Here is a 16,733-nt window from a genome sequence, read left to right on the forward strand (position 1 = left end):
CGGAATTACCGTGCGTATGTGTAGCACATCAGAGACGAAGTGCGTATTCCCTTAGGCTCGAGCATTCAGATCTCTGTTTCTAAAAGTTTGATTCAACAAACACATTTTCATGAAGTTATATTGCCATCGAAGAGGTGCCATCCTTCGATGTTACGATGATCGATTGTTTAATGCTTATTAAGCTTTCACCGCTAAATTTGTGAAGCATCTTTTCTTTTGTGCTCTCAAGGTGGTTTACTTGTAGATCAATGAGCAGCATAGTGATATTGAAATCCTGGATAATTTTTTTTTGTATTTGTTGCCGTAATTGCTTCCACCTTTAAGTGCTAGAATCGGCATGGGTGCAAGCAACCATTACCGTTGCGAAATGCGCGTTTTTTTGATTAATATTGCAATCGAAATTTCATCTGAGGATTATATATATATATATATATATATATATATATATATATACGTATATATATATATATATATATATTGGTGTTGGTTAAAATGATCGTGTGTTTTTGGCGAGGCCGATGGCAATGATGACGATAGTCTTCGTGGTGATGGTGGCTAGCGGCTGGTATTATTGGCGGCATGAGAACTCCATGAGATAGTAATGGCTGAATGAATATATGTATATCTGTTATTGGCTTGTAGGAGTAGGCTTGAACGGTGCTCGTCAGCTTGGCCCCGCCCATTCGGACGTCTCTGTTCCCGCCTTCGGGGCGGCGCATGCGCAAAGGTTGGTGCGGGTTGGGTCTCTGCAAGCTCACTGCCGCTCGTTAAACGGTCTAGCTGGTCAGAGTTTGAACTCGAGGGCTGTGCTTTCCCTGTGTTCTCCACCTTCGTCTTTCGCCGCCGCAAGCCATCCACGGCCGAGTCAGTTTCTTGGTGGGCGAACCAATTGGCACTCCAAAGTTTAGAACAAGAGAAGTACATGGCTGTTACGCATACGCGGCTCGGATCTAACTTAATTCTCGACCCCCAACTAGCTAGCTGTTTCACCAAGCTTGACCCCGCTCAGCAGTTCTGGCCACGGTTATAATTATACAAACTTTAAGTTGTGGGATGTCGACCAAGTATTCTCCACAAGTGATTTTCTGTACACTCAGTGCCTCAGTGATGGTTACTACTAATAGTTTCATCGTATTATTTGTGATGATTTTATCAGTGCGTTTTGTTGGACAGCTCAAGGCAATCTAGAGCATTCGTGTGGCTAATTTATATAAGAGAGCGAAGAAACTCTTACAGACAGAGGAGATCTGGCAAAGTGATTTTTGTAAAACAGACGATGACAGGCTATCACAATAACTACTGCAAAAGTTTTGCTAATTCATAATTTCTGATTCGGCGGCTATAGCTGGTAAACGTGTGTTTTGTCTTCGAGAGGTCGACCATTTTAGCGGCTCATTAGATTAACAGCTGCATAGTGATAGCAATTTTTGTTTTTAGCCAGAAGTGTCCCTTCAGAGAAGAAAGGACGACCGACGAAAATGAAGTCCTCATTAGGAGTTTAAAGGAGATCAATATTATTTGACATCGGACCACGTTAATGAACGTACGCTATCTACCCACTATCCGGCTAGATCCAATGCGCCCGTGTGCACTGAGTTCTTCCGTATCAATCCATCATTAGCAGAAGTGACTCAATGTGCTGGACAAAACATACGAGAGCAGCAAGAAGAACGGTGACCAAACAGACCATATCATTATCCAACTAGGGCTATAAATATCCAGAGCGTGGCCAAAGGATCCTTGCCTAGGTTGTATTTATGTTGCTTTCAATAGGATTAGTGATGATATTGGCGGCAACACATTTCACAAGACACAAACCGAAATAGGACAGCTTATGCAAGGACCGTTTTCGTGCGACTTTGACGGGCGCAGAATTAATATTGTTGCCTCGGATATTTGATTTCGTGCTTCTAAATTGTTTCGTCGCAGAGCGCCTGTAGAAAGTGACTGTCGTTTTCCTTCGTCGCTAGTTCTAGCCTTAGCATAGTCACGCGCACGCCCGGTTCGTGTAAATTACCGGCGAGGACGAGCTGTCAAGTTGTCCGGCCCCGTCGGATGGGATGACCATTGAAGAGTGTTCTTCCGGAGGAGCGATGGAGGAGCGCGACAATAGCGCGACCCCCGACATTGAATCAAATCAGGAGAACAGCGGTTGTCATGGAACGCCTGGAGGGTCGATACTAAATCTAACCAATAAAAAGGAACAACCGGACGATGATCAGGCCTCGTTGGACATTAGAGGTCACGATGTAGAAAGCATTACAAGTTTAAAAAATCAAATATTAGACTTCAAAGGCCATATAAAAGATGAACAGCTAATCAAAGATCGCCAGCTTCTTCTTCGAGACCACCATCCACTGTTGAAGGACAATCCTTGTAGGGACGATCGTCTTGAGGTGAAGGAGAACGTCGTTGTTGATTCACTCGATGAGCAATCGTCCTGCGATCGTTCGAGCCCGACCCGTTTCAGACAGGACGAGCCGACACAGGAGGTCATATGTCCAGACGATGGCGAACCTCTAGAGTCTTTTCTGCTTAAGCAAGGTAACGCGCAGAGTCAAGGCCTTCCCTTTCCAAATCCGATCCAACTCCAATTGCACCAGCAATTGCAGTTACTTCATGCAGCTGCCCTCCAGCAGCATCAGCTCCAGGATCACCTACAGCAGCAGCAGCAGCAGCAGCAACAACAGCCACTCCAAGCCCACTCGCAAACATTGCACCATTCACAAAATAGCCAACACTCGTCGTCTACTGGCAACCTATTGAGTAGTCACATTCTAAATCAGCATCAACTACAGAACCAGTTACAACGGCAGCTTCAGTTATCCCAACAGAATTGTCGTCTACTTTTGAACAACAATAACAACAACAACAATAACAACAATAACGGGGGAGCTATTGCGACTTCTATGAGTAAAACGTCGTTTTCGGTCGACGATATTCTCGACCCTGGAAAATTTACAGGAGCAGCCCAACAGTTACATGCCCAACTGCAGTTACATGCGGCGGCCGCCGCGGCGGCCGCTGCGGCAGCAGGTACAAACCCTATTACTATGCTTAGAAATACGTATATTTATCGATAAAAGCAATGGCGGGGATGTCTATATACACTTATGTGGACACGTCGTAGCCGCATAACGACACGCGAACGTTAGACAACGGTAGGATGGCGGCATAATCTTCGGGCAAGACTGGTTTTTGTGCATTCAATAATTCTTCGCTCACACAAAAGAAATCGAATCTGTTTACTCTGAGATTAAAATGTTAATGTAAAAATCCGCTGTAATGAACGCCTGAAAGCATAGAATAGCGTTTTTCGTCAGTAGATTGCCCTGAAGGGATACGGCGAAGGACTGAGGACACTACATAAAGCAGGCTTTTGTTCGCTAGTTCAATAGATGTACTTTAGGATAGCTGAGAAGTTATTGTTTCTTCTGTAGTTATCTATCTATCTATCTATCTATCTTTAGTTGGTATCGTTTGCTTTTATCTAAAATTGCGAAGTCGACTTCCGTGAAACGAGGTTAGACGCTAAAAACAACGATTGAGTAGCCATACGTATTAATTCAATGGCTGAAGATTACTTCGAGAAAACTCCCTACGTTTATTGTGACGCATGCCGCCATTAGCTGGGATATATATATATTCGAAAAATATAAATACAGTAACATTTTTTCGTTCGTTTCAGTCATCCTTAAGCGTATTATAGCCTTACGTTATGCATCGGTGACACGGCCAAGTGCTTCCTCATAAGGCCCAATGATTTCACTGACCGGCTGAGAAATAATGTCTCTATGCTGAGCATAGCCTTATTGGTATTGGGGATAGCCCGAATTGGTGCAGGCATAAACTAGCATAATGGCATGCTGTTACAGAACAGTTGTTTTAAAAATCGTACGTTCAGTTTTCTCTCGGTCAGAATAGGCTCAGCGGTCCCTCGTCTAATCTTCCTGGCTGAACGGTTACAGGAGTGACGACGTCAAGCTCTCACGCGGCGGCTGCCACTCTCCAGGCGCTTGGACTTAATAATTTAGCTGTGTCTGCATCGGCCGCTTCGGTATGGGCTAACGCAATAGGCCAACAACAACAACAGCAGCAGCCTCGAACCGCATCTTCGATGGCATCAGCGACACAATTGCATCATTTCGAAACGGAAAATAGTCAGCATTCGGGTGAGTCCCAGCACCGATGCGCTAATAGGAAATAACCGATAGGAAATAACGACCTTTAAATTATATATACGCATTTGTTCAATGGCTCCTTCGTCATCGTGGTGCTTTTCTAACGGTATATAATAAGTGCGTTTTGCTTATAAACCTACCGCAACAAACACCTTCACGGTTAGCGCACTCGGCTAACACGCTACTCGTACAAACGAATAGAACGAGCAATGCCAGCTCATGCTTACTAATATTACCAATCAATTATTAAAGAACCGCACATCTATAACGTCCTCGAAAGCCAGATTAGCCGATCATGGGTGAAACCCAAAATTCGACCCGGCCGACGACTTCTTGCTAGTAGCAAGCAATCGCTGGGCCAAGCGACACGGGAACGAAGCGATAGCCCGTTGATAAATAACGGGTCTATTTGACCCAGCTGCCCAGTGGCTTTCGAGCGGCCGCGTAGAAACCTACGTACAAACGCGCAAACACACACACACACACACTGGTCAGATATAAGGGATAATTATCCAATTTCTTTTTCGTGGTCTAGCACAAAGTCCAAATATACGTGCGGTAAAGTAATCCTTGTTCAGTGGTCCCACAAGTGGAAGCTGCGACAGTGATATCTGTACAACACTCAGATATAGATTATGTACCGCCAGTTTATATTTACTTAGTTACACGCAAATGAAACTTACATTCAAGGATTTAAAACCACGTGCGGAACCACCGACAGATTCACTGGACGCTTTCTCATTATGATCAATAGTATAGTGACTTCCTAGTGAAAAACATTACATTAAATCGTAGATGAAATCTTTTGAAGAAAAGCTAGGAAATTATCGGTGGCCAAACGTTTACTAAATGCAGAAGACAGGCTCGTGATTGTTTCCTGTATAAGGTAATAATACACATTCTATTCACTAACGTTATGTCCATGACCTTAATGTTTGACTTGCACAAATGTTTTGCTGTGCAACGCTTGACGCCGTGAAAAAGATGTATCTAGTCGAAAATAACAATTTCAATAGAAACAAGTTTGTATGTGTACGTACAGACGCGAAAATCTATTAATCAAGTGACCAATTTTCTAGTTAAGCAAAATAGGCCATTTTGGTAAACGCCGATTCCGGGTCCTGCTATATTGGGCACTAAATCGATCACAAAAATTCTCCAGTCAACGTATCATTCAGAACCTAGTATAGCTCACAGGCCACGTACCGGCTGCGTAAGCTGTATGTTTCAGTTAAGTACACAGACTGTGCGTAATGGCCACTCTTAACGATAGATCGTATTATGTACTGCTACAAAGGTATTAGGACATTCCTAGCACTTTTTGTTTCGCTTGAAAAGTTTCAAGTTCAGAAGGGGGTTCTTCCATCGAACTGTGCTCGCCTCTGACGAGTCCACTCACACTAATTTGTTTTTCCCAAGTAAGAACTTGTACTAATCTCTTTTGGGCTGATTCGGTAAACTTGATAGAAATCCACAACCTTGTTTGCTAATGACAAGTCCAACAATTACGACACAAACAAATTGTAGCGTGACATATGATTGTATTTTTATGTTCACAGACTCTTTTACTGAAGCTGCCGATCTTTTTCACGTTGATACCCTGCTAAGCTTTCAGTTTCGCTTTTTTCAAAAATAAATTCCTACAAATTTTAACGAATCAATTTTAACGTCAAAGGATAAAACAACAAAATAGGAAACGCGTCGTAGGTTCAGTTGCGTAACGTCAGGCTTCATTTCAGTGATGACGTTCGTTCGTCAGGCCAGGGAACCAAACCCTGTGTCTGTACAATGCAATATTAAGAGCGTTACCACCTCTGATTTGCGGAAGTACGTATATTGACACATTACGCGGTAATTAAGTTGGTTTGTCGAAATCCTCAAAGCTAAGTCTCGCCAGCAGCATCAGGGATGGCTGCTCCGTCGAGTATCAAGATGAGGCACCGGCCGATTGCCGAGAACAACGGCGACAGTCAGCGATGCGGAATTAATCTGTGCTGCTCGAATCGTGACTAAGCCGTTTCAGGTCCCCAAACGGCAGTCGGCGGCTGAGCTCACCGGTAGTCCTGCCAGCTCCTGTTAGAGCCACCAGCTACCGTTCAATGCTACCTACGACGAGTTTGTGCCGCCTCGGCTACGATAGCTATGATGAAAAGGAGCAGGAGGATAGTGGCAAGTCGCGCTCGTTCAGACGCTCAAACGATTTTCCCTTCACCCCCCGGTTGAAGCGCTGCGATCGTCCTCGTTGCTGTTCAGGCCGGCATAGCCTAAGCTGGCGCAGCGTAGCCAGGCCAGTCAGCAAGCACGCTAGCTTTCTCCCCCCTCTATTGGCCCCGTTTACCATGACTGGCCGATGATTGCCTGAATCAAAGCTCTTCTTCTAGGGTACCATCATCAAACCTGCACCGCTTTCTTCCCCTTCAATGAATGCTGAGTTAACAGCTCAATTAGCACATCAAGTGGCTTCTATCACCCCATACACATCGTCTATTTCTTCCCCCATCCCTGTTTTTCGCCCACTTCCCTTAGCGCCCGACTCTATCTCTACATACATATCCCCTAGCCCTATTCATTTCGTCCTAGGAGAACTAGAAAGAGAGCAAGATAGCGAACGGGTCCTTATTTCTGTCGAGAGCAAGGGAGTCGCTTTGCCGCTAGTCTTCACTTCTTCACCCCGTCCTCTCCCCTAGCCCATAGCCACCCCAATATCCTGTATATATGCCTCGCACCCACGTTCGTTGTCCCCATAGTTTGCCGCAACCTCGCTGCTGCCGCCCCCACTTTTCGGGCTCGTCACGACAATCGAGTTTTTGCTCGCCAGCTACATGGGAAGTGCAGAGTCTGAAGGCTTCTTCTCAGTTTCTCATCAGGACCTTTCAAGTTTGATCCCGGGCGTGACATTTTTCGTAGTCTCTTCTACTCACTCGCGCCCGCGCCGCCGCCGCCGCCATCTGTATCAGAGCTAACTCACGTGCCAGTTAGATCGTCAAGTTCACATGTTGTTTTCTAGTTATCGCTATTTTTTGGGGAAGAGGATACTGTCGTTGGTTATGCTGGCGATGGTGGTATGTTGACATGTCGACTTACAGGTCTTAGTTCGAAGGTGGCTAAATGGTGTTGTAGGAAAAATCCTCAAAAAGAAACCCTCGTGCATCAAAGGGAAGTGGAAAAATAGCAAGTGGTGGAAATCGACATTTTCTGTTTGTATGCAACGCGACAAGTTAGTTAAGATAGCATTTTTGATTACTCTACTACTGCACTTATCGTTTCAACAGATGCAGTCGATAGATTTCAGTTGGATATATCTGATAACACGAGCGGTGCTCGGACTGATTTAAACCGTTTCCTCCGTCTACATAGGTTGACATTTTTGGAAACACGTTTGATTGTTATGAACCTTTTTTTAGGTTATTTTTTTGACGAAAATCTCGATGTATTGTATTAGTTTAGGACAAGAGCATAGCAATGCCTGCAAGCAGCGGGACAGTATTCACTTAAAGCTGTTTTGCTGGCATCTTCAAATCGCTGCTTTCAATGAACCGGTTATCACTGAGTAGCCGTAAATTTCTTTTTAGAAACATAGAGAATTGGCCTGTGACCGATTAGTAGTGGAACAAAAAAAGTCTCTTTTTGTTTAGTTGGTAATTCTGAAACGTACCAGCAGCAACAGCATTCGGTCAATTACGATATGTACAAATAGCCCCTACAGAGAAACCGTCACCATGGCCTTACGCAACGAAAGGTCTGATCTGTTGTTTCCCCGTCAGCGTTGAGTCAACGTGCACCCCCCTTTCTTCATGGAAGCGCCTCGATTTGCAACAGCGCCGCACCTGGCACTATTGTTCGTCTTTGATTTGGCTTAGAACTTGCCTGGTTAAGCATAGTACAGGTAGCTTATCTTCGTTATACTTAGATACTCGGTATAACTTCTTCTAATTGCTTTACATTGATACCAGGCTCTGGAAAAGAGAATCGTTATCGAATTCGAGCTACGCGTAAGGAAATAGGTCTCGTTCCGGCCTTTTTATTCCCTCCGTATTGGGTATCTGCCGAGCTCAATTTAAGTTAGTGACTGCCTACTCGTTACTATTATAATTATTATTACAACTAACTAGTTCCAGTAGTATCGCCAATACCGACACTGCCAAGCTCTGGGTCCCTCAGTTCTGTGTCCGCCTCCTACGATCGGTCAGATCCGACCGGTGCGAAACCACTTCGTAGGGTGGCGGCTGTGAGCGAGGGATGCGGTGGGCGCGAGCTACTCGGATTTAAACCTTGGCGCGCCCACTCGGGCGGAAGAGCAAGAAAGACCCACAAAATGTCGAAGATATAGAGACAGCGATAGAAAGGTGAAACGCAGGACGACAGGAGGGAGGCCGGGAGGTTAGCGTCAGTCCTACCTGTGATTTTGACTCTGTTCTGCACGGCTTAGCGTTCGCCTATCAAGGGCCTGCAGGGAGGGATAAAGCGGAGCTGTGCAAAGGCCGAACTACTCCTGTGAAGGCCTCTTTTCGACGACTACAACTACGAGATGTGAGGTTCTTGTGTGAGGCGAGTGGCGAGCGGAAAGCTCCTACTGAAACGGCTATGTTAGAGAGGGAAACCTCTTCTCGGCTGCATACGCCACAATGAGAGAGTGCTCGAAGTGACTCGGAAGCTGTGCGGCCTATTCAGTACGCCACCAGCGTATTCACTAATAGGACGACGGGTAGCGATGTGCGCAACTTATGGTGCCAGCTAGCGGATCGGTTGTAGCTATGATCCTGCAGCTTTGCTTCTTGGACTGGGATCAATTGTCGTCGTCGTTTCTAGTGACAATGACTACGACAGTTACTACTAGCGCCGTCGCCACAGCCGCCATTGACAGCATCTCTTCCCCCTCTTATATGTCCGATAGTTTCGCCCGTTGTGGTCCGGGTGAACGATACGCCATATAATTCCTCGGCTCGATCTTAGGGGTGTGCTTGCAAACATGGCCGATTCTAGTGCTGGCTTTGATTTGCCTGCTCTGGGGGGAGGGGGTGGGTGAACTGATTTGGGTTTTCCTTCTTCCTCTCTAGAGTCCTGAGCGAAAGATGAGGTGATAAGACCTGGCCCGGGTCGTTCTGCGGCGATGTTAAGTCCCTCAAAGCCGTCCCGTTGTGAAACAGGATAATCATTGTTCCTCTACTTTCTGATGCTGAAATCGATATGTTACCACAATACCACGTTTGCACTAAGAGAGCGGGGCGTTGCGACACTGCACTTTGCGTCGGCTCGAGAATAACAGACGTTTTATGATAGCTTTAGGCGTAGGCATGGGCTCTTGCTAGCATAGAACTAAATGTGACACCGCGGAAATTTTCTAGAGTCAGCCATTAAAATCGTCCTTCTGTTACGGCGGACAGAGCTGAGACTTGTTATAATGCACAGACGTATTGGGAATCGACCATTTGCTATATAGTTAATGTAGTACCTAATTTGTTTATAGTACTGATTTGATCTGTAATGTTTAAGAGTGTCTTGTAACATTGTGTGGGGTACAGGGCGAGATAAAGACAGAAAAATAGCAAGTTTCTCAGATGAATCGTGGACAACCTACGGTATGAAGTGACTAATCACAGAGAACTAGATTACGCAGCTACCTTCAGTGTATGATACCCTGACAAGTCAGTTGGGGTTAGCCCCAAACGTAAAGTTTTCTTTGCGTTCAGATTCCGGACACAAGTCGAATGTGGGCCCAAACAGGCTTTTTGAAATAATTTATACATTGGCCAACTATAAACAGCATAAATATGGATTCTGACGGGAATAATGCTGTGGCCTGTGCTACAAATATCTTTTAAGAAGGTATCTGTAATATCGTACAGCTAAGAAAGACGCTGGTCGAATCCGGCCATGTTTACTTCAATACAACATACAGGCGTCTCCTGTGCTATGTACAGTTAATTCAGGTATGTTTGTACTTGTTGCGTATAACAGCGTGAGCTTGTGACATTGCGGTTGTTTGAATCATCAGCCCACCAGATGATTGTTATGTCGACGTCGTTTCTTCTATGATTAAGACTGATGACCTTGGCTTCTTTCTTAAGCGTTCACTGCTTGTTTACATGTTATTACCAGTTGACAGTTGGGAAGAAGTCTCTCTCTCTCTCTCTCTCTCTCTCTCTCTCTCTCTCTCTCTCTCTCTCAGGGTGTCTGAATCTACTCACATGGGCAGTATTGACCAGTATGGTTGTTTCAGGACAGTTAAGGAAAAAATGGGTGTCGCCATCAACCGCTCATGTTTCTAGCTGTCGAAGAGGAAAAAGAACAAATAATAATGGTCGTTTACTGCTCATGCGCTGGCCACGCTAATCCTCATCCCGCTTTTTTCACCCCTCCCATCCCAGATCCCATCATCATCATCATCATCGCCGCGATAGTTGCCGCCGCGACCATCGGCTATATGTAGATACATACATACATACATACATACGTAGTTAAGACGGCCGTTAACTGTTGTATTAGGATGGAATTGTCCTAGCTGTTGACTGGGAGAAGATCGTGTCTTTCTCGACCCAGCTTCTGCTGCTCTGTTAGCATCGGCGCTATCGAGATGCATATGACGTTGATCGTTGGTGGATGGCCAGCAGCAGCGACGGCGGCGGCGACTATAGAGGCTAACGGAGATGCTGCTGAAGACAAACACAGGAGAAATGGATCCACTGAGGGCGTATGAAATACTACTACCATTGTGATCATCGCAGGCTGCTCGACAGCAGGCAACCGACTCTGGCCGGCTCGAGTGAATGCTCATGTAAAGGTGCAATGAATACGCTGTTCCTCTAACCCGCCTGTAGCTGCCGATTGTCCATGCAGCGGGCGGCTGAGCGAATCGTGATAGTCGATCGTGTAGTCATGTTCCATGCGGCGGTCGCAGGTTTGTCTGCCCCCCGCAGCTTGCGCTTTCTCTCGCTGTCACTCCCTCCCTCCCTCGCTTCCTCCCTCCCCTGTCGCGCACTGCTTCATGCGGAGTGAATGGGTGGCGATGGGAAGAAGAAATGGGGAAGAAGGGGTGTAAAGATGTGCTGCCGCCACCGGCATCATGATCTTCTCTTTGTTGGTCGTAGGCTAGGCTGAGGTATGTGCAACAGGACCCTGATTGATTCGATGGGTCTCTGTCATCTTTCTTTCTTTCTCCCTTGGCTCTGGTCTCGTTCCCTTCTGTCGTTTGCCGCATTGGAACCTCTGCCACTGTGTGTATCGCCCACTACCGGCTCCATCTAGCCGCATCCACCTCCACAGGCAGAGACACTTCGACCTGGTGTGCCGGCTATCGCCGGTGTTGCGGCAACCATGTGCCTGTCGCTTGTGATTGTCGTTGTCGTTGTTCCCATCGCAGCGGGCGAAGCCGTGACGGCGATGATGATGATGATGATGATCCTGCGATCATGCTGGTGCCGTCTGTTTTGGTGTCTTACCGAACTCGAAAGCAGCTAGCGTCAGGGCCCGCTGACAAGATAGCAGTGATAGGAACAATAAAACAATCGCTGTGAGTCTCTGTAGCGAAGAGAACGATGATGATGATGATGGCGGCAGTGGAAGTAGTGGCGGAGGCGATGAAGATGATCTTCTTCGATTTCACTGAAGAGTGAACCGGATCGTCCTACTGGTCGTTTAACCCCCTGTCAGTTTGTTGTTGCTACATAAGAGATTCCCGCGGAGCTAAGTATCAGAGGTTTCGATCATAGCCAGTACGCAGATAGCAACTGCTCTAAAAACTGTGTTCCCATGGAAACATGCATTTTCTTTACCTACGCAATGCGCGCGCTGATTTTTTGAGCCTAATGTAAAGTAGCAACTTCAGACAAAACTGGACTTTCGGATCGATCTTTCACAAACTCATTAAGAGATTTGTTTTGAAAGTAAATTCAGATAGCTTAGGTTTGAAGTACGCAAATGGTCATCACATTCAGATGATGCGACAGTGAGTTGTATCTATAAACTCACATAGATATTCCACGTCAGGTGCCAGCTTTCAGACCGAATGCTTATTCTCAATTACGGTCCACACACACACACACACACACACACACACACACACACACACACACACACACACACACACACACACACACACACACATAATAAAAGGAAATCGTTTAAATCTTAACGGATCGAAAAACTACAAAAACAGAGCACCCACTTATTGAGCTTGGACTGATAATATTTTGTGTTTTACAAGACGACGCTTTGTTCAGTTTGAAATTATTCAATGGTTTCGAAGGAAAAGCTAAAGTTAAATATGGGCATATTGTTGCCTAAAGTTCCAGCCATTTCAGAAAAATACTATCCACCGTTTCTTAAAGAAATGTCGGGGCATGGAAATAGCTTCACTAGTAAAAGATCATCTTCCTTAGCAATGACCTTAAATTATAATACTTTTGTCCCATTATGTCTAGCGGGAATTCTAACGTATAACCCCACTTAAGTTAAACTTCTCGCACTAAGCTCCTATCTGTAAGTGACACCTTTACATAGAAACGTTCTTCATTAACTGTGCTCAAGAACCCATATCTTGGCTGCCAAGATGGCGCCCACACTTGACCTGATCTAAACTAACAACCGTCTGTTTGTGCATATGCTAGAGAAACAATTGTCGACTTGCCTTGCAAAACAACTAAAAGTTAGCGTTGACCTCCGTGAAGTATAGATAATGACGTATTTTCTCTATTTATACTTACAGGGGCAGTTATACAGTCCTTACCCATCTCGAGGTTTACCCATTTGTAAGTTTAAATATACCTAGGGACAAGCAGCAATAATAAATCTGAACTCGGTCAAGTCGATTCCTGTCGCAGAGACAAGATGCCTACATCAGTCTATTCTTTCACTCCACCGCCTATTTGTGCCTATTGTTATTTAGTACCGAGAGGTTACTTAGATTCAGCCTATTGCATAGGAAATGTAATTTTCACCCGAAGTTTACTGTCGATGATGAACAAAGTTGCCAAATCGTGTAACATGCATTCTGATCATACAGCAACCCAGTTGTAATGACCACTTACAACCAACCGTTCAGCTGTCATTGTCAAAAGCCTCGTGCATCAAGGAAATCGTTATAACCGGAGCGATCCGGAAAAACCGTTCCGTTTACGGCATTCCTTTGATAGCGTTTCGGCTACCTGGAGTGTCCGTGACGAATCGTCATTAACAGTGACGACTCATCGCAGTAGCAAATGTGCCGAAGCTATGCATTAGTCGACTTCAGCGAACGAGGGGAATTATAATAACCCGTTCTGTGAAAAGTAAGGCCAGGCATTGCCCAATGTTAGTGTTCTTGAGTTTATTTAGGCGACGCCTAATATCTAACACAATGGAATCATTCGGATCGTTAAGGGTCGACTGTTATGTGTTCGACGTCCTGCGTTATGTGCGGCCATCAAAGTCAGGGGGGTAAATTAACGATTAGTTTCCTTTCTGAGTATAAGTACTACCGAGCCATTTGACCAATTGGCACTTCTATTAGGCCGTCCAAACAATCACTTTGTTACTTAAGCTTTACAGTAGCAGATTTCATTCAATTGATCATATAAGCTAGAAACCAATGCTACTTTCATATATAGCTAGCTTCTGTAATACTGAGTTATTCCCTATACGAAATCAAACCTCAAGTTTTCATAGCTGCACTGGATGAGATACATTGCGGCTACCAACAGGAGACCTTTTTGTCGTCAATTTTCTCAAGCCAATCGAGCCATCTCGAGTATCTTTAAAAGAGAGAGCTGCTTGATCTAGCTACCGCCAAAGTAGGGTCGCTCTCTTCTTTCCATCCATTCAACCTAACGAGATCGGATGCCAATCGGCCTTGCTCAACTTATCTAATAAGGTACTTACGCCGTTTCGTGCTGACACTCTGCGTCAGATCCGAAGATCCGCCAACTTCTAAAAATACGTCATCGTAGTAATTTCCCAAAGAAACTCCAGTCCAGTTCCGAGACCGTTAGTAAATAGATGTAAGGACGCGCATTTAATAGCAGTGAGTCTCTGTCTGAAGGCTGATAGAAAGAACAACAAAGGAACCGATATCGCTGTAGCGAGGTAACATATAATACCTTTGGATTTCGCATATGACGACACGCTGTCGACAAATGGGTGATATCCAGGTTCAGCCGAAACGGCTGGAAGCCATTATTTCGGAGTCCGAAATCGCCTCGGAGGCTCGAGGTTGATACTGTTTGACACAGGGAATGGAACAAAGGCGTATAAAAGTCGCTGAGTCCTCTGTCTGACGGTCTTACACTCGTATATCTGAGTATCCTTGTTCCCCTAGCAGATGCTTGGATATCCCCAAGGGAACCTTCATGGGACCCACTCTCATTGTTGTTCTCACACCATGTCCATATACATCAGCATGTATCCATAATATTCGTGCGCGCACCCACTTCCTAGGCACTCTTCACGAGAGGAGGCGGTAGCGGCAGCGCTGGTGGTGTCTCTCACTGGACTCCTCCTTCATCCCCTCATCAGATCTTCGTGGTCGTCGTCGCGGGAGAAAGCCCGAGAAGGAAAGCGGTTTGGGTGTTGTTCGTTCATGGCAGCTTGCGATTCGGCCTGTTAAGCAAGCTTGTTACATATGCTGCTGGTATACCATACCGCTAGCTAGACTCAGCCAGATAGAGCGGCGTCCGCTGCATCGTCGCGACCATATATGACCACTGCTTCTTGCCGCATTCCGACAGCCTCTACACTCAGGCCCTTTGCAGGAAGACGATCATGAGCGGACTGGCAAGCAATTTAGAGCCTGCCGCTGCTGCTTGCTCATGCGCTCGCCCGCTCCTCCAATGACGTAGGCTACCTTTGGTATGCAACACCCCAATGAACATATATGGAAGCCTGTGCATGCATACGTGCTACTCATCCGGGGGATGGCTGGTGAATGACAAAACGAGAACGCTCGTACAAGCGTTTTCGTATGGTCACGAACGATCTAGCAAAATGAAAAGTCAACACGTTATTTTAAAATTGCACTCTACAGTCGACTCTCTATCATACAACTGACTAGTAGAGTACTAAGAAAGAAAAACTAGTCAAAGATGACGCTTTCACAGGTACGTGAAACGATAGGAGGATTCAGCTAAAAATGAGGATTTTCGAATTTCTACCTAAATCGCATATAATATCAGGGCCTTAACGGCGGAAAGACATTTAATCATCCACAGAGAACAAACATTCAATTGGTATGGGACCCAACATGGTACAAAATGTAAGCGATTATGGGATTCTGATGCAGAAACGTTTTTCGTTTGTGTAAAGACATGGGTAGCTAACGGACTCTATTTTGCATGCATTTGCTATAGTTTGTTGGGAGACGGTGGCGTGTCTGTTGAAAAACACTGATACAGGAACAAGCGGCCGCTTGAAGGAGGCGATGAATAATTTTTACTCCTGGACGAATATTCTGTTGGCTTTTTTAAAGATCCTTTCCCGGCAGGGCTGTTTTACGCAACATTATCAGGGCCTAGCTTAAAAAGGTTATCGTAGGTGAAAACCAATTACGAACATATTCTGAACAGGCAGCATCGATATAAGGAATGGGTTTCCGATTAACTAGTGTATCCCGTCTTTTACTAGACAAGTGCCGCTTAGATGTTTACGGAATACGCAATCTTATCGTTACGTATGCTGCCTCTGTAAGTATGATATACTTCCGCCATATTCAGTGATGAGCGTTATTGGCATAAACAGTAAATACCAAGGCTAGGGTAAAGTTAACGGAAAAAGGCACATTTTCTTTCGATTTTTACTGACTGAGACATCATTGATGACGAGGACTTGCTTTCGCCGATGTGTCAATAACTGTCGTAATAAGAATGGTTAGGACTTCTCATGCTACACTGGGACATACATACTAATGGATGTCTCGATCATATGGCATACTGCGTCATTAATATTGGACACATGGAAATGATCGTGGCAGTTCTAGCGGGATCATCCTGGTCGTAGGTGGTGGTTTCCTATAATAAAGAAGACAGGTGTTGTCGTGCACGAATATCCCTTCGCGATCCAATTTATTAGTTTATGTATCGTACGTGTGTGTCTGTGTGTGTTTTCCATGTGAATCCATGCTAATCCTAATATGAGCTTTTCTCAATGTCGTTGCTCTCGCAGCAGGCTCCAGGCACTCGCGGCACAAAGATTCGAATTTCATCGTTCGTCGTCTGCTGAGCATACGGTTGCTGCAGTGGTGACAGCGATGGCTGCGGAAGTAACGGCGATAATTTCCTAGGAGCGTTCCTTCTTCTCCAGATTCTTCTTCGCAGTTTTCCCTTCGATCGAGTCATTCGGTCAAACGATATCGTCGTCATGATCATCATCAAATAGTGGAGGGGGCAGGAGCGGGGGAGGCAGTGAGCGAACAACCGACCGAGCCAGCCATAGAGGAATAATACCTATGGAGAGCGACTGACGCATAGAATCTGATAACAGTATCTGAGTACAAAAGCACGGCGAACGCAGAGAGAAGTGCTGCTGCATCTGAGGGTTGAGGGCGTCTTGTTGGACGGATGAATGAGATCATCAACACGAGGAGAA

The 16,733-nt window shown here is 45.5% G+C and overlaps 1 protein-coding gene across 1 annotated transcript in view; it reads left to right on the forward strand.

Annotated features, from left to right (window-relative positions):
• The first annotated feature begins 786 nt into the window (after positions 1-786).
• The window catches only part of LOC111254827 (uncharacterized), a 33,877-nt gene continuing 17,930 nt past the window's right edge, over positions 787-16,733 (forward strand). The window contains exons 1-2 of the mRNA XM_022816079.2: positions 787-3,036; positions 3,969-4,172. Coding sequence (XP_022671814.1) covers positions 2,061-3,036; positions 3,969-4,172 — 1,180 coding nt within the window. The 5' untranslated portion in view covers positions 787-2,060. The remainder of the gene's footprint in view (positions 3,037-3,968; positions 4,173-16,733) is intronic.

This window comes from Varroa destructor, unplaced genomic scaffold (assembly GCF_002443255.2).
Source record: "Varroa destructor unplaced genomic scaffold, Vdes_3.0 BEIS01000007.1, whole genome shotgun sequence".
NCBI lineage: Eukaryota > Metazoa > Arthropoda > Arachnida > Mesostigmata > Varroidae > Varroa > Varroa destructor.